This window comes from Podarcis liolepis, assembly GCF_965112155.1.
Source record: "Podarcis liolepis genome assembly, chromosome: 3".
Taxonomy (NCBI): domain Eukaryota; kingdom Metazoa; phylum Chordata; class Lepidosauria; order Squamata; family Lacertidae; genus Podarcis; species Podarcis liolepis.
In genome coordinates this window covers 124,213,839-124,236,954 of record NC_139557.1, presented here as the reverse complement: position 1 = coordinate 124,236,954, position 23,116 = coordinate 124,213,839, and the positions used below count along the sequence as shown (strand labels likewise).

Here is a 23,116-nt window from a genome sequence, read left to right as displayed (position 1 = left end):
GTTCTTAAGGGCACAGAACTCTGCCTCAAAGGAAAGGTCCCAGTGTAGCAAGGAGAGTATCAGACATGACCTGGAAGAGACCAGGGTTTGAATGGCCACTCGGCCATCATGGAGCTCACTGAGTGGCCTCTCAGCCTGACCCGCCTCACAGGGTTGTTGTAGGGATTGAAGGGGGGGGGGAGCCAGGCCCACCAACTCAAGCTCCTTTGAGGAAAAGGGGGAGACAAAGGCAAGAATAAATAAAGGTCAGATCAGGAATTGGTTAAAGACAGGAAGCAGAAATAAAGGGGAAATGCGCCTATATTAAACACAGTCATAGACCACCTTATGGCATAAAACAGACAGGGAAACACCAACTCTGAGAAGAAGGAAATCAATTCCACAAACTCTAGAACAATAAAAAAATCTCCATACAAATGCTGCAAAGGACAAGCCAATAAACCTTCCTCTCTTGCCAGGTCTGTGGCCTTTAATGGGGGGGGGGGGGGGCTTTGGAAGTGGGTGGGATGTTTCTGATGTAGTTCCCACCCAGGCTTGGGCTTATTTTTATTATTATTAAATCTGAATAATATCCTTCCTCTCTTGATCTCAGGGCGGTTGACAAGAGAAAAGCACAAAACGCATAATAAAAACAAGAACGACCCCTTCTCACAAACCAACAGCCCCCCTCCCTCTCTGTGGGGTTTTGTTTGCAAGTCTTTTTGAGCTGCCCTGGGCAAAATAAAACGACTAGTAATTTGAATTAATTGATTGATTAATGATGATGTAAGCAACGCAGGCAGGGCACCCCAAGAGGAACTTGCCGATGCTGCGGCCCTTTGCAGGCGCAAAGAGGTCTCCCCCGGAGTAAGGGGCAGGGGCGGGCGTCGAAGCGGCCCCTCCCGGGGGCGTGCCTGGCCCATCCCATCCCGGGGAGCAGCCAGCCCGGCGGCGGCGGCAGCAGCGGCGTCCGGAGCGCGAAAGGAGCTCGCCGGCTGCTTCCCCGACGGGGCGGACGAGGCGGCGGCTGCTCGGGCGCGTCTCCGGCGGAGGGAAGGCGATGCCTCGGCGGCGGCGGCGGAGGGCAGCATGGAGCGACTGGCGGCGGCGCTGGGCCGCGTGGCGTGGAGCTCCGGGCCGCCGCTGCCGCTGGACCTCATCGTGGCCAAGTGCCGCCTCCCGGCTCTTGTGCGCCCCGGGCCCGGTGCGTCTCCGCGGGCTGCGCGCGCTTGGCACGGGGAGGGCGCTTCGACGGAGTTTCCCCTGCAAGGGGACTGGTCCAGGACCTTCTCCTGCGTAGCCCCTCGGGGCCGCCCCCCATCCCGGTGCTCGGAGGCGCCTGCCTCGCTTCTCCTACCGGCGAGGCTGCTTGGTTACGCGCGGTCCCCGACCCAAAGCCAGGCGCACGCCGGACCTCGGGGCGCCTCGGACGGGCGCGGACCGACCAGCAGCGTAGCAGCGCGCTCTCGGCGGGCGGCTTGTGTATTTATTGTATTGCATTCGCATCTCGCCTTTATCTCCAAGGAGCTGGAGGGGGCGTGAAAGGCGCTCCCCCTCCTCATTTAATCCCCGCAGCAAAACAACCCCGCGAGGCAGGCAGGTGAGGCGGAGAGGCAGCGGACGAGCCGTGAGTTTTATGGCCGAGTGGGGATTTGAAGCTGGGTCTCCCCCAGGTCCTCGTCCTACCTGGAAGATCACCATCTTTACGCGCCCTCGTCTCCCTTCTTGGTTTTGCGCCAGGCGCCAAAGAGTCCCGTCCCCGCGTATATTTCACATTGGGACAAGGCGACCTGTCAGTTCCTTCTGCCGCGCTCTTGGGGTGGGGGAGCGCCTTTGGTGGGGGGCTTCTGTAATCTGCTTTTTTCTAACCCTTTTGTGGGGGGTCCCTGTGCCAATGGGGAACTTTGGAAACTGGTGCGTTTTTGTCTGTTGGGTGCGGTGCGGGGGGGAACGTGTGGTTTTGTCGTGTCTCCTGGTAACTCTCTTTCTCTCCCCACGCCCTAGAGTCACCCTACTCCCTCCCGCTGCCCCACTTTCTCTCCCTTGTGATTGCTGGGGAGGATTTGCCCGCAGATGTCCGCCCTTCAGAGGGAAAGGGGGGGGCGCTTTCCGTGGCAGGCTGCCCGGCTGGCTTCGGGTTTTGTACACCGTGAGAAGAATGGGGAGTTGAGCCGTCGGTGGCGTCTTGCATACTAATGCGGTGGGGGAACCGGCTTGTCTCTTTTCTGCCCCCCCCCCTTTGCCAGGGAATGAATTTCAGGAGCGGGGGAAGGATGGGAAAACAGCAGCAGACGATACAACCTCCCCCCCCCCACCCCTTTCTTTCCCAAGCTGTCTGATTGCTGAAAAAGGACACAGCAGGATTAGGCCCTGTCCCCCTCCGCCCCCAAGATCAGGGGAGACAGACAGATGTCGCTTTCTGCCTCTGTCCAGCCTTCAGGCCTGTTTGCTTGGGGGGGGGGGGAGAGGCGAGGGACTCTCCTCTTTGCCAGCCTGGTAAGCTGCAGTTGCGGTCCTCTTGCGACCACAGAATTCCCAACCTCTTGTTTCTTTCCGGCCAAGCTGGCATTGTGGGTTTCTGCTGAGTTTATTAAATCCATTGGCACACAGTTAAACTCTGGAACTCCCTCCCGCAGTAGGCCACCTAAACATTAGGAAGAACTTCCTGACAGTAAGAGCTGTTCGACAGTGGAATTTGCTGCCTGGGAGTGTGGTGGAGTCTCCTCCTTTGGAGGTCTTTAAGCAGAGGCTTGACAACCATATGTCAGGAGTGCTCTGATGGTGTTTCCTGCTTGGCAGGGGGTTGGACTCGATGGCCCTTGTGGTCTATTCCAATGATTCTATGATTCTATGATTCAGTGACACCCAGCAACCTAGATGGCTTTGGAAAAGGACTAGACAAATTAGGATAGTCGGCATCTGCACAGTGGCGCCAACAAAGTTTTGCCAGGGTTAGTTTGTGTGTGTTTTTTTAAAGATATTTATTAAAGTTTCAAACAATAAAGCAAACTTCACAATACAAAATAGGAAAAAGAAAAAACACCACTCAAAAATCAGAAAAAAACACACAGTGAAAAGCCCATCAAGAAAAAAACCAAAAGAAAGAATACATAAAAAGACATAAAAAAGAAAAAACCACTTTCTTAGATATTATTCTCATAATCTTCTTTTCAGACTCCCTCGCATCTCCCTTTTCTGTGTTCCATTTTACAGAATCTAGTTCAGCAATACCTCACCTTCTTTCAAATCTTATTTCATATTATACATTTCCACTATTATGTCTCCAGTTTTTCCCCAGTTTTTCATTTGGTTTGAGTTTGACATAATATTGTCCTGACTTCACCTTTGTTCTGTTAACCATTTTTACATACTCCTTTCAACTATGTCACTAATACCATATTATCTTTATATCCCGCATCATTCTAACATTCATACAATTTGCAATACTTTTGCAAGTAGTCTTTAAATTTCTTCCAATCCTCTTCCACCAACTCTTTTCCCAGGTCTCGGATTCTGCCAGTCATTTCTGCCAATTCCATATAATCTATCAGTTGCATCTGCCATTCTTCCAGGGTGGGTAAATCTTGAGTCTTCCAGTGCTTTGCAATGAGTATTCTTGCTGCTGTTGCCGCATACATAAAGAAAGTTCTATCCTTCTTTGGCACCATTTGGCCAACAATGCCCAACAGGAAGGCCTCTGGTTTCTTAGGGAAGGTATATTTAAATACCTTTTTCAATTCATTATAGATCATTTCCCAGAAAGCCTTAATTGCCAGGGTTAGTTTGGATCAACTTGGGTCTGTGGCACCGGAGGGCTTTGGTGACGCGGAGAGCGGAAGGGGGAAGCTCTGCTCAGTGATTCATGGGCAGCTTCTGATGCTTGAGACCTCTGCCGGAAGGGAGCTCCCCCCCCCCCAGGTATCCAAGGATCATAGAACTGGGGAGCTGGAAGGGACCCCAAAGGTCATGCAGTCCAACCCCCTGCAATGCAGGAATCTCTGCTCAAGCATCCCTGAAAGGTGGCCCTCCAACCTCTGCTTGAAAACCTTCAAGCAAGGTGAGTCCACAACCTCCAGAGAGAGACTGCTCCACGGATGAACTGCTCTCCTTGTCGGAAAGTTATTCCTGATGTTCATTTGGAATTTCCCTGTCTTTTGAATCCGCTGGATTGGGGCCTCCCCTCTGGAGCAGCAGAAAACAGGCTTGCTCCATTTTCCATGTAGCAGCTCCTCAGATATTGGGTGCCTACGGCTGGAGTTTGTTCCCAGCACAGGTGGTTTCCCCTCCTTCGCTTGGGAAAAGGGTTTTAGGTGAGGAAGGCCACTGCTGGCAGGAGGAGGGTGGGCTAGATGTCCTCAGGCTTCCTTTCCATCTGTCGGATTGATAGGTGTCTCTTTCATGACATATGTGCAAAGGCTGTGGAGAAATGCACCCAGCGGATCCTGTGGTTAATGGTTTTGTGTACAAAGGTTTGAGGCTTGAGACTACTGGTGTAGGGGCCTTTCTAACATGTCCCCTAAAAAAAATACTGTATTTTTTGCACCATAACACTCACTTTTTTCCTCCTAGAAACTAAGGGGAAATGTCTGTGCGTGTTATGGAGCGAATGCCTACGGGTGGCGGGGGGGATCTGCTGCAGTCGTGAGCAGAGGATCCATGATTCCCCTTCCTTCCCTCCTCCGTGGCTCGCTTTGAAACAGCAAAGCGGGAGAAGAGCCGCTGAGTGGGGAGGAGAGAGGGACAGAGAGCCTGCTTGCTTTAAAGAAGCAAAGCGGGAGAGGAGAGGAGCCTTCTCCTCTTATACCCCTCTTCTGCATTATTAACAGCATCCTTCTCCACCCCACCCCACGCGTGTTCCTTGTCCCTTGAGTGCTTTTCCTTCCTTCCCCACTTAAAACGTGGTTACAAAGCACGGATCCACATGGATCCTCAGGATTTTTGCACCGGGTCACCCCAAATTCACCATCAGATCACATAGCATGTCCATGGCTACAGCTTGCACCCAAAAAATCACGCACCCACTGTTGCCTGTGGCCGCAGTGGTGCAAAAAAGTGGTTACAAAGCATGGATCCACATGGATCCTCAGGATTTTTGCATTGGGCTACCCCAAACTCACCGTCAGATCACATGTCTGTGGCCACAGCATGAACCACAAAAATCATACATCCACTGTTTTGTTTAGAATATTTTTTTTCTTGTTTTCCTCCTCTAAAAACTACGTGTGTGTTATGGTCGGGTGCGTGTTATAGAGCGAAAAATACGGGTATATCAAAATTTAAAACTTCCCAGGTTGGCAGGAGAGGAAATTTCATTCCAGCTCCTTTCTCCCATCCAGCTGCCGGATTTCCAGTTTCCTTGTCACTGACTTGCTCCTTTTTTATATAAAGTTTTATTAACACTTTTCACAATGCAATAAATACTAGCTAATCTACACAGAGAATAATGAAAATAATTTGTTCTGTCCTCTTTCAAAGCCATTGAACTTGGTAGCCACACTGACCAAGTAAAATGCTTCTTCACACAGCACAGGGTTAACTGGTGGAACTCACCGCCCCATGATGGAGGGATGACCACTGACTTAGTCAACACCAGACCTCTCGCCCTTAATGCATGTCATTTCCCTTTCAAACCAATGATTGCGGAATTGAACCTCCAGGTTCCAAGACAGTCTACCCCCGAATGCCTTCATTCCCTGCAAGCATCTTGCCAGCCACTCTTGGGCAGAAGCTTCCTGACTAGATGGGCCCTTCCCAGGTGCCCAGGGACCCCCTGCGGTCCTCTAGTCCAACCCCCTGCAGTGCAGGAATCTCAGCTAAAGGTTAGCATGGTGGGATCCTGGCCCGGATTTGAATTGGGATGGAGGTGTTGAGTGTGCAGGTCTCCATGGTTGCTGCCGCCTCCGGGAATTCGCTTTCTTTGTTTTTGCTCAGCGAAGGGTTTTGCACCTCTGTTGTTCTGAATGTGAGGCGCGCTGGCTTTTTAAACTTTCAAAATAAGCAGTGTGCGTTTGTTTCTCTCTCTTTGCCTTTGCACAGCCTCTTTCCACCCCTTTGCAGCCCTACAAAGGGCTCCTCTCCTCAGGGTGAGGGCTGCCAAGGCTTTCAAGCAAAGCAGATTTCCCTGGTTACCGTGGCTGGCATGCCGGGGGGGGTCCATTTGGGGAAGCGCAGAGGCCACAGCTGGCCTCCCAGCACCCCTTGGCCCAGCCCCCAGCCCCAGAGACTGGCCGCCTTACTTCTCCCACAGAGAAAGCCCTGGGATCATAGAATTATGGGGCTGGAAGGGAGCCAAAGGGTCATCCAGCCCAACCCAAAGGGGCTCAAGGGAGGCGGGGCTGAGATCCTTCCTGGATGGGCCATTCTGTGGCTAAGGGAGCCAGCATCTGAAAGCCACAAGGAATTCCCCCCCCACCAGCAGCTTAAAGTGCCCCTATGGTCACTGGGAGTGGTTTTTAGCAAACCATTCTCTCAAACCTTGTCTCCCCACTGCGATCCAGAGGTGACATTATTGGCCAACCTTGCAGGGATGTTGTAAACGAAGTGTCTCAAACATTTTATTTTTATTCTTATTTGTTTTTTAATTTTATTATAAATTTTCTTGGTATTTTCCACACAGCAACAACACGAAAAATATCGGAAAAATAACAATACGCAAAACACAAAAACTGATATTCAAATAAACAAAAAAAAATTCCATATCTTACAAGTTAATAATATAAAACTAAAAAGGAAAACAAACATTGACTTCCACCAATCCCACAGCACCTCCTTTACCTCTCATTGTGTCTTCCTGTTTACCTTATCATTTCTATCCTGTTGTTTAGTCGTTTAGTTGTGTCCGACTCTTCGTGACCCCCTGGACCAGAGCACGCCAGGCACTCCTGTCTTCCACTGCCTCCCCCAGTTTGGTCAAACTCATGCTGGTAGCTTCGAGAACACTGTCCCACCATCTCGTCCTCTGTCGTTCACGTCTCCTTGTGCCCTCCATCTTCCCCAACATCAGGGTCTTTTCCAGGGAGTCTTCTCTTCTCATGAGGTGGCCAAAGTATCGGAGCCTCAGCTTCAGGATCTGTCCTTCCAGTGAGCGCTCAGGGCTGATTTCTTTCAGAATGGAGAGGTTTGATCTTCTTGCAGTCCATGGGACTCTCAAGAGTCTCTCCCAGCACCTCCAGCACATTTCTATCCTAGCTTCCAGATATAAATCCCTCTTTCTTATCCTTTCTTACCCTAATCACCAGGTTATTCCAGACTCAGCCAGATTTCTGTGCTCGAACCCTGGCTTTTAAGGTATTTATTTAGACACTCCCATTCCTTCTTCACTTCACTTTTTGGTTTTCGTCTTATTAGATCTGTCAGTTTGGCTAATTCTAAATATTCTGAAAGCTTACACAATCACTATCCCCTAGAGGGTAACTGATTCCCTTTCCAATACTTAGCCGTGTCTTGAACATTCTAAAACAGTTTGTCGACTGGCGGTGATGATGCCCTAATGTTTTGTGAGCCTCTGAAAGGTTATTGACCAACCGAACGAAGGGCACTGGGGGCCACTTGCAGCCCTTGAACTAGGCCTGAAATGGAAAACTAAAAGCAGGAATTCTTTAGCTGTGATTTCTGCTGCAGGGGGTTGGACTGGATGACCTTCGGGTGTCCCTTCCAACTCGGCAATTCTTTGTTTCTCGGCTGAACCTGAAGCTGGCCTGGCCTTGCCTTCCCTTCCCAGGGGCCAGGGCTCTTGCAGAGAGGGTGGTGCCTCTGTTTCCTCAGCTGTGGCCTTTGGACGGTGGGGGGGGGGTACCGCCGAAATGTTTGCCCACTCTGCCTCCTCTCCAGGAGGCCTCCGTCCCGGATTTGGTGCCAATAAGGCGGCTGTTGCAGGCAGGCCTTTGGGCTGGAGCTCTGGCCATTGAGCACGAACAAAGAGCAAAATGTTTCCAGGGCAACCTGCCTCTCTCTTGGCAGGCAGAGCCAGAGGCCTGCTCCCTTGGGCTTGGCTGGGGGGGGGGTGAGGCGGAGGATGAGCCCCGCAGTCGGAAGAGCAATTCGGAGGGCCGGAGGGGAGGCCAGAGAGGCTGCTGGCTTGGCTACCTGTCCTGCCGTCCAAATTCTCCCTGTGCTTTCCTGGGATGCTGACCTCAAGACAGGGAGACTGGTGCTTTTGCATGCATGTGGGTTGTGGCATTTGGAGTTTTAATAAAATGTATTCTTATTCTAATCTTCTTTGGTGATCACTCAAGAGCCGAGGAAGATTGTCTTCCATGAACACGGTTTTAACAATGAGTCCGTAAGTGACTGTGGAGGCCAATTCTGGATCCACACATCCTTCCACAGTGGGGACATTGGTTTCCGGGCAGGAGTTGATCATGGTGTGGATTTGCCAAGCGTGCCTTCCTCTTAGCACGGTTCTCCCTTGCGTCCTGAGTTCGAGTGTCTTCAAAGCCCATGACACCTTTGGAAAAGGCTGTTCTCCAATTAGAGCTCTCGCAGGCCAGTGTTTCCCAGTTGTCGGTGTTTATACTACATTTTTAAAAGTTTTGCCTTGAGAGAGTCTTTAAACCTCTTTTGTTGGCCACCAGCATTACGCTTTCCATTTTTAAGTTTGGAATAGAGTAGTTGCTTTGGAAGACGATAATCAGGCATCCGAACAACATGACCAGTCCAACGAAGTTGACGTTGAAGAATCATTGCTTCAACACTGGTGATCTTTTCTTCTACACTGGCATTAGTTCGCCTGTCTGCCCAAGTGATATGTAATTTTTTTCGGACACACTGAATCTTTTGAGGAGTTGGAGATGGTGTTTATAGGTGGTCCGCATTTCACAAGCATACAGTAAGGTTGGTGGTACAATAGCTTTGCAAACAAGCATTTTGGTTTCCCTGCGAATGTCCTGGACCTCATGCATATGGGTTGTGGCATTCAGAGTTTTCATAGCTGGCAGTCCCTTGCAAATGCCCCCTTCAGCCAGCCATGCAGCTGTCCTGCAACCAGGCAGCCCCACAGACTTCGGGCGTGGAATAGATCTTCTGTGTGGCATCAGTCTGCTTCGCTTAATGGTTGGGGGAGCAGGGCTTGCAAAACTGGCTTGGTGGGGAAGCGCTAGGTCTTTTTATCAGCTGGCTGTTGTGGTGTGAAAGTCCTTGTTGGAGGATTCAGGAAAGAAAAGACTTCTTCATGCAGTGCAGAGTTTTTTGGGTTTCGGTTTTGACTTTATATAGTTATTTGAGAGCCAGTGTAGTGTAGTGGTTAAGAGCGGTAGTCTTGTAATCTGGTGAACAGGGTTCAATTCCCTGCTCCTCCACATGCAGCTGCTGGGTGACCTTGGGCCAGTCACACTTCTCTGAAGTCTCTCAGCCCCACTCACCTCACAGAGTGTTTGTTGTGGGGGAGGAGGGGAAAGGAGAATGTTACCCGCTTTGAGACTCCTTCGGGCAGTGAGAAAGCGGGATATCAAATCCAAACTCTTCTTTTTCTTCTATTTATTTGTTACACAAAAGCAATACAGCATTTTAAAAACCCAAAACCAAAGATGTGTCATTTTTCAAAAGAATCGCTATGTAAGGATTTTTTAATTAGTTTTTTATTAAACATTACAAGAAGATAAAAAGAAAAAAGAAATAGAAACAAAAATCAATACATAACACTGTAAACACATTTGTCTACGCATTTTCCAACACGCAGACTAGAAAATAAAAGAGACGAAAGGAAAAAAAAAATACTTTTCATAATCAATAATACCAAATTTATACTTCAAACATTACAATATATAAATCCTAGTTAAAATATTCTAAAAGACTTCCACAGCATTCACCACACGTCTCTTGGTTTTTGGTTCACCTGTACATCCGTTCTTCAGTCGCTTCCTTTCCTTGAGTTCTTTCATAGTCCATCAAATCTTTGTGTTCACTCAGTGCAGAGTTGAACTGTGGAACTCCTTGCCACAGGAGGCAGTGAAGGCCACCAACTGAGGTGGCTTTAAAAGAGGACCAGTCAAATTCATGGAGGAGGAGAGGGCTATTGATGGCTCTTGGCCAGGATGGCTCTGTCTCCACAGATGGAGGCAGCAATATTTCTGAATGCCAGGAGAAGAGAACCTCCGGCTTGTGGGTTTCCCATAATGGGCATCTGGTTGGCCCCTGTGAAAACAGGACACTGGACTGGATGGGCCTTTGCCTCTTATTGCATCCTTGTTGTTGTTTAGTTGTTTAGTCGTGTCCGCCTCTTCGTGACCCCCTGGACCAGAGCACGCCAGGCCCTCCTGTCTTCCACTGCCTCCCTCATGCTGGTAGCTTCGAGAACACTGTCCAACCATCTCGTCCTCTGCCGTCCCCTTCTCCTTGTGCCCTCCATCTTTCCCAACATCTGGGTCTTTTCCAGGGAGTCTTCTCTTCTCATGAGGTGGCCAAAGCCTTGGAACCTCAACTTCACGATCTGTCCTTTCCGTGAGCACTCAGGGCTGATTTCTTTCAGAATGGAGAGGTTTGATCTTCTTGCAGTCCATGGGACTCTCAAGAGTCTCCTCCAGCACCAGAATTCAAAATTGCATCCTTAATGTGCCACTATTAATGTCTTTGGGGAGATGGGCTTGTAAAACTTGGTTGGTAAGGAACGTGGAGTTGTCAATACGTCTTTTTACCTGCAGCTGGTAATACTATAAGGGCTTTTGGCATCGGGTGAAGTGAGCTGTGGTTCCCGAAATGGCCTTTAAGATGTTTTTCTGATCTTGCACAGAGGGGTTCTGTTGCCTAGTGCTCGGTGTCCCAGAACAGGAGAGAGACCAGGGTTCGAATCCCCGCTCAGCCATGGAGCTCCCCGGGTGACATTGGGCCAATCCCTGCCTCTCAGCCCAGCCTCCCTCACAGGGCTGTTGTGATAAAATGAGAAGGAGAATACGTGAGCCGCCTTCAGCTCCTTGGAAGAAAGGTGGGATATTAATGTAATAATATGATTTATTATTATGAGGGACACGGGTGGCGCTGCGGGTTAAACCACAGAGCCTAGGACTTGCCGATCAGAAGGTTGGCAGTTCGATTCCCCGCGACGGGGTGAGCTCCCGTTGCTCAGTCCCTGATCCTGCCAAGCTAGCAGTTCGAAAGCACGTCAAAGTGCAAGTAGATAAATAGGTACCACTCCGGCGGGAAGGGAAACGGCGTTTCCGTGTGCTGCTCTGGTTCGCCAGAAGTGGTTTCGTCATGCTGGCCACATGACCCAGAAGCTGTACACCGGCTCCCTCGGCCAATAAAGCGAGATGAGCGCCGCAACCCCAGAGTCGGCCACGACTGGACCTAATTGTCAGGGGTCCCTTTACCTTTATGATTTATTATATTAATTAATCATCATCGTCGTAATACTGCATGGCTAGCCAACTGGGGAAGGAAGTTGCTGCCTTCTTTGAACCCCTGCAGGGTTCATGGAGACTCCTCTTCATTTCCACAGAGCCATAGAGTTGGGTCAGACTCCAGGGGTCACTAAATCCAACCCCCTGCAATGTGGGAACCTCATCTTTTGTGTAAAGCAGACCTGCCCCCACGCAGGCAGTGAAAGCTGCTTCCAGAATCCCGAAAGGATTCCACTGCAGTTCCTGCATTGCAAATGGGTCAGACTAGATGGCCCTTGCAGCTCTGTCTTTCTGAGATTTGTAGACTGACCCACCTCCGGGGGGGGGGGGGGAACGGTGGGCAGGGAGACCCTTGGGGAGGGCACCATCGCTGGGACCCTGTGCTGATGTCTCCCTCTGTTCCTGCCGCAGGAGAGTACGTGGAAGGGGTCAGCGACCAAGACGTGCTCCTCATCCACTCCTGCCGCCAGTGGACCACAGTGACAGCCCATAGCCTGGAGGAGGGACACTACGTCATCGGCCCCAAGATTGACATCCCCCTCCAGTACCCAGGTAATGGGTCAGGGGAGGGGGCACAGCCTGTGTCAGATGGGGGAGGGGCCAGGAAGCCCCAGGGACCCAGAATGTGGTGCAGGCCTCATAAATAATAATAATAACAATAACAATAAATAATAATAATAATATTTTATTTATACCCCACCCTTCCCGGTTCAGGAAACCGGGCTCAGGGCAGCTAACAACAAATTTAAAACACCTATTCGATGCCAGGCGGAATAGCTCTGTCTTACAGGCCCAACGGCAGGAGGTTAAATCCTGCAGGGCCCTGGTCTCATGGGACAGAGCATTCCACCAGGTTGGAGCCATCACTGAGAAGGCCCTGGCCGTGGTGGAGGATAGTCTGACTTCCTTAGGGCCCGGGACCTCTAAACTATGGTTATTCATGGACCTTAAGGGGCAGACTAGGAGAGGAAGTCCCGTAAATACGAGGGATAACAATGACAATAATAATTTATACCCTGCCCATCTGGCTGGGTGTCCCCAGCCATTCCTCCATAGATCCACTAGTTGCAGGACAATGGTGCAGCAGTGAAACTGTTAGCACATTTGCGAAGCTAAGCAGGATCCGTTATGATTTCAGCTTGGATGGGAGACCGTGAGTTGAGATTTCCTGAATTGCAGGGGGTTGGACTAGACGACTGCCGGGGTACCTTCCAACTTTGTCAGCCCGAATAGCTTGGTTGGTTAGACCATGGTGCTGATAATATCAAGGTTGCCACGGATCACTGAGTGTTATATATATTTTAATTGGTCTCCTCCGCGATCCATCATTTCAGTTACCTTTTAGTCAGCAGCCTCAGGAATCACAATGATAAGCCATTAAGTCTCCGCCAGCTGAACTGATGGGATATCATAAAATCTTAGAATTGTAGAGTTGGAAGGGATCTTGGGGTCATCTAGTCCAACCCCCAGAAATGCAGGAATCTCAGCTAAAGCATCTGAGACAGATGGCCACCCAACTTCTGCTTAATAACCTCCAAGGAAGGAGAGGCCACCACCTCCTGAGGGAGACCATTCCACTGATGAACAGCTCTTTCCATCAGAAAGTTCTTCCTGATGTTTTTAGTCTGAATCTCCTTTCTTATAATTTGAAGCCATGAGTTCAAGTCTTGCCCCCCAGAGCAGGAGAAAATAAGATTGTTCCCTCTTCTGCGTGACAGCCCTTGAGATATTTGAAGATGGCTATCCTATCTCCTGATGTCAGAGGAGGAATTAAAGAACCTCTTAATGAGGGTGAAAGAGGAGAGCGCAAAATATGGTCTGAAGCTCAACATCAAAAAACCCCAAGATCATGGCCACTGGTCCCATCACCTCCAGTCAAATAGAAGGGGAAGAAATGGAGGCAGTGAGAGATTTTACTTTCTTGGGCTCCATGATCACTGCAGATGGTGACAGAAGCCACGAAATTAAAAGACGCCTGCTTCTTGGGAGAAAGGTGATGGCAAACCTGGACAGCATCTTAAAAAGCAGAGACATCACCTTGCCAACAAAGGTCCGTATAGTTAAAGCTATGGTTTTCCCAGTAGTGATGTATGGAAGTGCGAGCTGGACCATAAAGAAGGCTGATCGCCGAAGAATGGATGCTTTTGAATGATGGTGCTGGAGGAGATTCTTGAGAGTCCCATGGACTGCAAGAAGATCAAACCTCTCCATTCTGAAGGAAATCAGCCCTGAGTGCTCACTGGAAGGACAGATCCTGAAGCTGAGGCTCCAAGACTTTGGCCACCTCATGAGAAGAGAAGACTCCCTGGAAAAGACCCTGATGCTGGGAAAGATGGAGGGCACAAGGAGAAGGGGACGACGGAGGACGAGATGGTGGGACAGTGTTCTTGAAGCTACCAGCATGAGTCTGACCAAACTGCGGGAGGCAGTGGAAGACAGGAGGGCCTGGCGTGCTCTGGTCCAGGGGGTCACGAAGAGGCGGACACGACTAAATGACTAAACAACAACAACATCCTATCTCCTCTCAGTCTCCTCTTTTCCAGGCTGAACATACCCAACTCCTTCAACCGTTCATCATATGGCTTAGTTTCCAGACCCTTGATCCTCTTGGTTGCCTTCTTCTGCACACCTTCCAGCTTGTCAACATCCTTCCTAAATTGTGGTGCCCAGAACTGGACACAGTATTCCAGGTTGAGGACTGACCAAGGCAGAATAGAGAGGGACTATGACTTTGCTTGATCTGGACACTAGATCTCTGTTGATGCAGCCTAGAATTGTATTAGCAATTGAGTTGTGTCTCAAAACACCTGTGAATCCTGTGATGCAGGGGGTTGGTCTAGACCAGTGTTTCCCAACCTTGGGCCTCCAGCTGTTTTTGAACTACAATTCCCATCATCCCTGACCACTGGTCTTGCTAGCTAGGGATGATGGGAGTTGTAGTCCAAAAACAGCTGGAGGCCCAAGGTTGGGAAACACTGGTCTAGACAGCCCTTAGGGTCCCTTCCAACTCTGCAATTCTATCTGGAGGTACCCAGTTGGGTATGGGTGGCCCAAAATTTGGCCACAAAATATTCCAGGTCCCTCTCCCACCTCCGTATTTTGTTGGAAGCCCCCCAGAAAGGCTGGGGTAACCCAGTCAGATGGGCCAGGTATAAGTAAATAATAATAATAATAATAATAATAATAATAATATTGGCAGCATCGCACGCAGGGGGGGCTCTGGGTGGGTTGGCATTCAAAGCTTGCTCCCTCTCCTCCCTGGTCCTGCAGGTGTAAAAATAATACCCACGGTTGATTGCAGAATTAAGGACACGCCAGGCCTAATCCTGGGCTTGCAAGAGCTTGGAAAGAGGTGCCTGGTGTGGAAGGCCAGCGAGGTGGTGGGGGGTGGAAGTGTTGGCGCCGGTCTGGAAGGCCCTGAACTGAGGAGGAGGAGGAGGAGAGTGACCCAAGTGGGAGTTGGGAATTAGCAGGGTTGAGATCATCCCCGGCCCTTAATGAGCCCGCTAAGTGCTTCCCATCTCTGGTAATGATGCGCAAGGATGAATAAATCATGGGAGCCCCAGCTAATCGCTGTTCCTTGGGGAAGGCAATGGGACAGGAGAGGAGGGGAGCGGAGCAGGGAAGCGTGTTAACCTGCTGGGCTGGCCCATTCATAAAATCGGAGCAGATGGTGCGGCGGCAAGGGGGGGGGGGGCAAAGAGAAGAGGTTTCTGTCTGAAACACACACATACACACACAGAGTCAGTTTTGGCTCAGAGGTGTGCAAATGGCCGTCTCTCACTAGAACCAGTACACATCCCATGAAGCTGAATGTTGGAAGATTCAGGGCAGTGCAGACTGTGGAACTCTCTGCCACAGGAGGCGGTGATGGCACCAACTTTAAAAGAGGACAAGAGGGCTATGGATGGCTCTGCAATGCTCCTGGATCAGCAGCCTTTTTCAGCCGTATCCCTCACGCCATGTGGTGGGCTGGAGTATATATATATATATTTGTGGGGGGAAGGAACGAATTCCTATGCCCCACAAATAACCCAGAGATGCATTTGAAATAAAAGCACACATTCTACTCATGTAAAAACACGCTGATTCCCGGACCGTCCGCGAGCCGGATTGAGAAGGTGATTGGGCAGGATCCGGCCCCCGGGCCTTAGGTTGCCCACCCCTGTCCTGGATGCTCCTTGCTGGACAGCCCAGTTGCTCCTGTGTTTGGATCCTGATCAGTGCCAGATTTACGTATAAGCTAAATAAGCTCTAGCTTAAGGCCCCAGTCTCTTTGGGGCCCCCCCAAAAAAATTAAAGGGGAAAAAAACCTGGATGTACATTTTCAAAATATAAAATAAAGACAAATAAAATAAAACCTATGCATAGCAATAGTGCTTTGTGTTGTACAGGGTCCTATGATGTAAGTCATGGGCCCCGCCTGCTAGCCTGTTCCCTAAAATATCCCTGGTTTGCTCCTTTCTATATACAGTGGTACCTTGGTTCTCAAACTTAATCTGTTTCGGAAGTCCATTCCAAAACCAAAGCGTTCCAGAACCAAGGCGCTCTTTCCCATAGAAAGTACCGTAATGCAAAACGGATTAATATGTTCCACACTTTTAAAAACAACCTCTAAAACAGCAACTTCTTCTTAGTTGTATTTCACTATTAATACACTTCTTCTTAATTCTATTTCAGTTCAACAATTACTTTGATCAAATACATATTTTGTTATGTGCAAATGACTTTAGGTACCTATTAGGTCCATAAATTAACATATAGCATATATTCAACACAAAAAAACAGCGACAATTTGCTGTGGACAAAGGACAGCTGGACATATCAAGGGCCCTGTTACCTCCAGTAGCTGAGGGCCTCATCCAGCCTAAATCTGGCCCTGATCCTGACTGCTGGCTTCCCACAGGCATCAGGTTCACCCCTGTGAGAACAGGATCCTGGGCCAGACGGCCATGGCCTGATCCATCACAGGCTCTTAGTTGTTCTTGCATTAATGTGGGATGACAATACCGGGCAAGATTTGTGGGACTGGAGTCTTGCACCCCACAGTAATCTGAGCCCCCCTAAGCAGGCCCCCACCGCTCCAAGGGAGTGGCTCCTGCAGACCAACACTTTATTCTGGCAGAGCTGGGAGGTGTGTCTCTCCCCACCTATGGGCCAATATCACCCAACCTGTGTCTAAACGCACGAGGAACCTCATTCCTGCCTTGCTCTGACTCCTTAGCTGTTTGGCCTCCCAGGGTCTGGCTGGGACAAAGCAGGGCAAATGGGGACGGACTGAGTGGCGTTAACGGAGAAATCTGAGGGCTCCCTTGGACAAAAACAAGGACACCAGCCAGGAACACCAGAGCAAAACAGCAGCCAGGAGGCTTGGTCTTGATTGAAGACTGTCGCGACAGGACTCCCACCTGCCACCAGGTGAAACAGGATGGAAGCCCAGAACAAAAGAGAACCCAAACTTTTATTAGCTGCTAATCCCCATGTTACAGCCCCCCCAACTACAAAAAATTCCTTCCAGTAGCACCTTAAAGACCAACTAAGTTAGTTCTTGGTATGAGCTTTCGTGTGCAAGCACACTTCTTCAGATACCTGAAGAAGTATCTGAAGAAGTGTATCTGAAGAAGTGTGCTTGCACACGAAAGCTCATACCAAGAACTAACTTAGTTGGTCTTTAAGGTGCTACTGGAAGGAATTTTTTTGTTTTGACTATGGCAGACCAACACGGCTACCTATCTGTAACCCCCCCAACTACATCACTAATACATCACGGTTACATCATGAAAGGGAGGTCTGGTGGCAGGAATCTGAGCATCCTGGACCCTGCCCCATGGTTCCCCTTGCCCTCCACCAAACACCCATCAAGTGGAACAAAAGAGATGTTTCCCTGTTTCCCAGCCAAGTTAATCACACCCTTTTGTCTTCATCTGGGTTTGTTATTTCTGGAATGGCTACCTGTCTGGCACTCAGGTATCAGGATACCAGGAATTATCCCTCAGGCAGAGGGGCTGCTGAGTAGCTGAGCTCACAGGTCTATAGGAATTTCTGAAGTTTTCCCAGTGAGCCAGTACAGAGATACATTGATCAGTGAATTCTTACATTTGGTATCGTGCAGCAGAGGCCCTTTGAATAGATAGGAAGAAACTGTGATGAAGTGTTTTGTGGGGACAAATCACAAAAGTCACAAAAGTGACTGTGCTGGTTTTGGTAGTGGGCTGCATGTGCATGATATCTGCTGGAGGGGCAACCCCCCAAAAAAAACCTATACTTAAATTCCTGCAACAGTCACAAGTCTTCCCCCCCCCCCACATCCTGCCTTTGCTCCTCTTCCAGCTGGTGCCACAACACACACCCCCACACACACCCCGCCTTGCTACAGCCTGTTCCCACATCTCTGCTTCCTTGGAGAGAAGATGGACACAGCTGTCTCCAGAATGTGGGGAGGGGGGCAGCTTCTCTGCCTCACTCTGCTTCTCCCCCCCCCAATCCTCATAGCAGCTTTTCCCCATCTGTGTATCCTGTCTTCGATCATCCCCCTTGTTTGCTGGAGTTGGGGTGGGCTGTTGCAGGAGGGGGGTGGGCTCTGGAGACAGACATGTTTGCGGAGCGGAGGGGGTCTTTGCCTGCCTTAAGGTGCAATCTTTTTTTGGCGGGGGCAGTGAAAGTAAAGAAGGCTTTTGGCCCTGGGAAGCGGGTGCGAGATGCTTGGAATCGGGGAGTCGAGGCAACCTAGGGCCATGAGCGAGTGATGGGAGGGAAGGGGGCTTCTCAGCAAATATAGCCAGTCCCCGTTTCCCTGCACGGCTGAGTAAACCGTAGCCAGTTCCCACATCTTTGAGGCAAAGAGCTTTGTTCCTAGGGAGTCCCACTTTTAGGAATCCAGAGGAGGCAAGAATCTCATGGGAGGAGGGCACAATTTGCTCCTGACACAGCGTCCTTTTCTCGCCTCTTCTGGGTGTACATTTCCAAAATATAAGATAAAAACCAAATAAAATAAAGCCTACCTACAGCAACAGTGTTTTGTGTTGTATAGGCTCCTAGGATGTAAGTCATGCGCTCCGCCTGCTAGCCTGCTCCCTAAAATATCCCTGGTTTGCTCCTTTCTATATATAGGGTGCCGACATTCTGCATGGACTAGTTGCAGGGCAACATGCGCAAATGGCTTTAGAGAGCTATTAGGTCCATAAATTACTATATAGCATATTGTTGTTTAGTCGTTTAGTTATGTCCGCCTCTTTGTGACCCCCTGGACCAGAGCACGCCAGGCACTCCTGTCTTCCACTGCCTCCTGCAGTTGGGTCAAACTCATGCTGGTAGCTTTGAGAACACTGTCCCGCCATCTCGTCCTCCGTCGTCCCCTTCTCCTTGTGCCCTCCATCTTTCCCAACATCAGGGTCTTTTCCAGGGAGTCTTCTCTTCTCATGAGGTGGCCAAAGTCTTGGGGCCTCAGCTTCAGGATCTGTCCTTCCAGTGAGCACTCAGGGCTGATTTCCTTCAGAATGGAGAGGTCTGATCTTCTTGCAGTCCATGGGACTCTCAAGAGTCTCCTCCAGCACCAGAATTCAAAAGCATCCATTCTTGGACGATCAGCCTTCTTGATGGTCCAGCTCTCACTTCCATACATCACTACTGGGAAAACCATAGATTGAACCATAGGAACCTTTGTTGGCAAGGTGATGTCTCTTCTTTTTAAGATGCTGTCTAGGTTTGCCATCGCTTTTCTCCCAAGAAGCAGGCGTCTTTTAATTTCTTGACTGCTGTCACCATCTGCAGTATATACACAACACAAAAAACAGCGGCAATTTGTTGTTGACAAAGGACAGCTGGACCCATTACCTTCAGGAGGTTAGGGCCTCATCAAACCTAAATCCGGACCTGAGCCTCTTGTGGCTGGAAGCCATTGAGAGCCCTCTCCTTCTCCACAAATTTGTCTAATCCTCTTTAAATGCCATCCAAGTTGGTGGCCATCGCCGCCTATTGTTGCAGGGAGTTACACAGTTTAACAATGCGCTGAGTGAAGAAAGACTTTAATTGATTTGCCCCGAATCTCCCAGCTTCCTTGGATGTCTGCAAGTTAAAGAATTTCCATGTGAGATGATTTCAAGGCCCACCAGACCCCCGCGTGGCATGTCTGTCGGGCTTACCAGCTTTCGGAGGCCATTTGCCAAGGCGGGGGACACAGCCCTATGTCAGCAAGCTTAGCTGCCAGCTCTGATTGATTGGAAAGCAATTGACTCATTGATCGGGACATCTCTTGCTCGCTTCCTCTCTGTTCTGGGATGTCCGTGTCTCTCTCTCTGTCTTCAGGGAACCTTCTGGAGGCGGGGGGTGGGGTGGGCAGAAGGGAGCCCCTTCCGATAAACGCAGCTGTTTGCCTCTGCTGCCCCTGGGGGAGAAGGAGGGGGCTGATTTAATTCACTATATTGACTCTCTGCAAAATAGGTGCAATGTGGTGGCCACGTTCCATGGGGATAACCCCACAGAAGAGCCTTGTCTTCAGCGCCAAGGGGGCTACAGAGCATGCGCAGAGGGACTCTGCCCCACTTTCAATACACGTGTAATGACCGCCATCACTAGCCATCCTCTACCCTTTTAAACTGTGGCTCTTGGGGGGGGCATGTTATTGGGTGGTTGTTTTCATTCTGATTATATGTTTTGATATTTTCTGTGAACTGCCCTGAGACCTCCGGCTATAGGATGGTATATAAACTCAATAAATATTATTAATAATTATCAGGGCTAGCAGTCATTGGTAGCCTTTCTCCACCATCAGTTTGTCTAATTGCTGCTAACTATCAGTGCAATGTGGAAGCAGTTTAGTTGCGTGATTCTCTTGCCCCACATGCGCCCACTTGGCTGCATCCATCGGCAGCACTGGCAGCGTTGCAGGTACCACCTAAGACCCTCCCCACCTTTGCAATATCTTGATCGTTGAATGTGGCAGCACCTGCCCTTTGGAACTCCCTGCCTATTGATATCAGGCTTTCACTGTACTCATTTCAGTGCCTGCAAAAAAAGATTTTTGTTTAGAACAGCCTGCTCAGGCATGTAGAATGTGGATGCATGTTTTGATCCATTTTTGGTTTATTGATGGTTTTATTCTTTGAACGCTTCAACGATTATTATTTTTTACTGATACAGCAGTACCTTGGTTTTTGAACGTCTCTGTAGACGAACATTTTGGTTTTCGAATGCTGTAAACCCGGAAGTAAATGCTTTGGTTTTCAAACACTTTTCAGAAGTCAAACATGCCTCGCGGCTTCCCTATTGAGTTTTCCATTTTGAGGCTTCCGTATTGAGTTTTCGGTTTCCAAACGTTTTGGAACTCGAAAGGTCTTCCGGAACGGATTACATTCAAAAACCAAGGTACCACTGTCATGTTATTGTTTTGTGCTCTCTGTAAACCGCTTTGTGGTTCTTTTTTTTTTAAAACACACACACACACACACACACACACACACACACACGTTTGTTTATAAAATGTATGAAACAAACAAACAATAAATAGATGGATCACAGTGGCTGTAGGCTGCCTGCCCGAGTCAGAGGCATCAGGCCTCTGGAGAGGAGTTGCTGGGGGCTAACACACTCCTGGCATTTTTTAGGGGGTAGGAATCAGGAATGCTGAATAGAGCAATCTTTGGTCTGACCCAGCCAGGCTCCCCTTACGTACCCCCCCCCCAAGAATTGGACAAGGAGCTCTCCCTCAATGGTTATCAGCCATAACCAGCCGCATATTCCAGCATTGCAGGGGGTTGGAACCTGGGTCGTCTTAACCATTGGCACTAGGGGTGCATGGCACCCGGGCGCCTGGTTCTCAGGGGCACCAGGCTGAGAGTCCGGGGCTGAGCGTTGGAGTCCAGGGGAAAGGCGCCGACAGCTGAGCAGAGCAGAGCCTGTTGAAGCACCGTGGGCAGCTTTTCCCCGGACTCCAACGCTGGCCCCCGAACTCTTGCCAAGCCACCACTCGGCTGTCGGCTCTTGCCGCAGCTGCATGGCAGCTGTTTCGGTTGCACGCTCCACGCCTGGAGGGTCGTGTAACATTGTGGGTGCTGCGTGACGCATCCTGTTTTGTGCGCCTTTGCTGCCTTTTCCGCTGTTGGCGCACACTCCCAGCACTGCCCAACGTGGAGTGCCAGCGCAGAATGACTTATGCTTAAGACGGCCCTGTTTGGAACTTCTACAATTCTATGAAGCTGAGCTCTACCTCTCTTTCAAATCAGAACCAGTGAAGGTGGTGAAGGTCCTGTGTGAGTGCCTGGAGGCGGTTAGAGGATGGATGGCGGCTAACAGATTGAGGTTGAATCCTAACAAGACAGAAGTACTGCTTTTGGGGGACAGGGGGTGGGCAGGTGTAGAGGATTCCCTGGTCCTGAATGGGGTAACTGTGCCCCTGAAGGACCAGGTGCACAGCCTGGGGGTCATTCTGGATTCACTGCTGTCCATGGAGGTGCAGGTCAATTCTGTGTCCCGGGCAGCTGTTTACCAGCTCCACCTGGTACGCAGGATGAGACCCTCACTGCCCGCAGACTGTCTCACCAGAGTGGTGCATGCTCTGGTTATCTCCCACTTGGACTACTGCAATGTGCTCTACGTGGGGCTACCTTTGAAGGTGACCCAGAAACTACAACTAATGCAGCTGCTAGATTGGTGACTGGGAGCGGCTGCTGAGACCACATAACACCGGTCTTGAAAGACCTACATTGGCTCCCAGTACGTTTCTGAGCACAATTCAAAGTGTTGGTGCTGACCTTTAAAGCCCTAAACGGCCTCGGTCCAGTATACCTGAAGGAGCGTCTCTACTCCCATTGTTCAGCCCAGACACTAAGATCCAGCTCCGAGGGCCTTCTGGCGGTTTCCTTGCTGCGAGAAGCCAAGTTATAAGGAACCAGGCAGAGGGCCTTCTCAGTAGTGGCACCCACCCTGTGGAACGCCCTCCCACCAGATGTCAAAGAGAAAAACAACTACCAAACTTTTAGAAGACATCTGAAGGCAGCCCTGTTTAGGGAAGCTTTTAATGTTTAATAGGTTATTGTATTTTACTGTTCTGTTGGAAGGCGCCCAGAGTGGCTGGGGAAGCCCAGCCAGATGGGCGGGGTATAAATAATAAATTATTATTATTATTATTCCATGTTCAAGGGCAGGATACTTCTTATCAACAAGGGGATCCGGTGCCCGTTGTGTCAGGCTGAGGAGTCTCCTCCCTTGGGCGCTGAGCACCGTTGGAGGCAGCGATCTGGGCTAGGCCAATCTGGGTTTGGCCGGGCTCAGGAAAGCGGGGGAGATGCAGACCCCCTGAGCTGACCCCTGGAGCAGCAGGTCTCCCTTAACCGATCCGGTGTGTGTTTTGCACCCTGCAGGGAAATTCAAGCTGCTTGACCAGGACAGGGATGTCCGGGAGCCTGTGCAGTACTTCAACAGCGTGGAAGAGGTGGCCAGTATCTTCCCAGACAGGGTCTTCGTCATGGAGGCCATCACCTTCAGCGTCAAGGTCAGTGGCGCTTCAAGGGGACCCAGGTGGGGAGATCTCGGCTCAGGGTTCAAGTGCAAAAGGGATGGAAGGGCAGCCATTTCCACATTGAGAGGGAGTCAGGTCTCTCCATCTCGACTTGAAATCCCGCCTCTTCGCTTGGCTTCCTTCCGCTCACCTGGCAAAGAGCTGAGCCGTGTTGGGGATCCTTCCTGCCCCATAATAAGGTGGGGAAAGCACCGCAAAACCTGAGCTGCTGGATTGCAGAATTCTAAAATTGGAAGGGCCCCCCGAGGGTCATCTAGTCCAACCCCCTGCAATGCAGCAATTGCAGCTG

General features: G+C 50.1%; 1 protein-coding gene across 2 annotated transcripts in view; it reads left to right on the top strand.

Annotated features, from left to right (window-relative positions):
- The first annotated feature begins 961 nt into the window (after nt 1–961).
- The window catches only part of GAREM2 (GRB2 associated regulator of MAPK1 subtype 2), a 30,643-nt gene continuing 8,488 nt past the window's right edge, over nt 962–23,116 (top strand). Inside the window, exons 1-3 of one of the 2 annotated variants that reach the window (XM_083494303.1) lie at nt 962–1,183; nt 11,724–11,864; nt 22,670–22,800. In XM_083494303.1, coding sequence (XP_083350429.1) covers nt 1,069–1,183; nt 11,724–11,864; nt 22,670–22,800 — 387 coding nt within the window. In that variant the 5' untranslated portion in view covers nt 962–1,068. Of the gene's footprint in view, nt 1,184–10,466; nt 10,898–11,723; nt 11,865–22,669; nt 22,801–23,116 lie in introns of those variants that run through there. The other variant, XM_083494304.1, reaches the window with a different exon arrangement.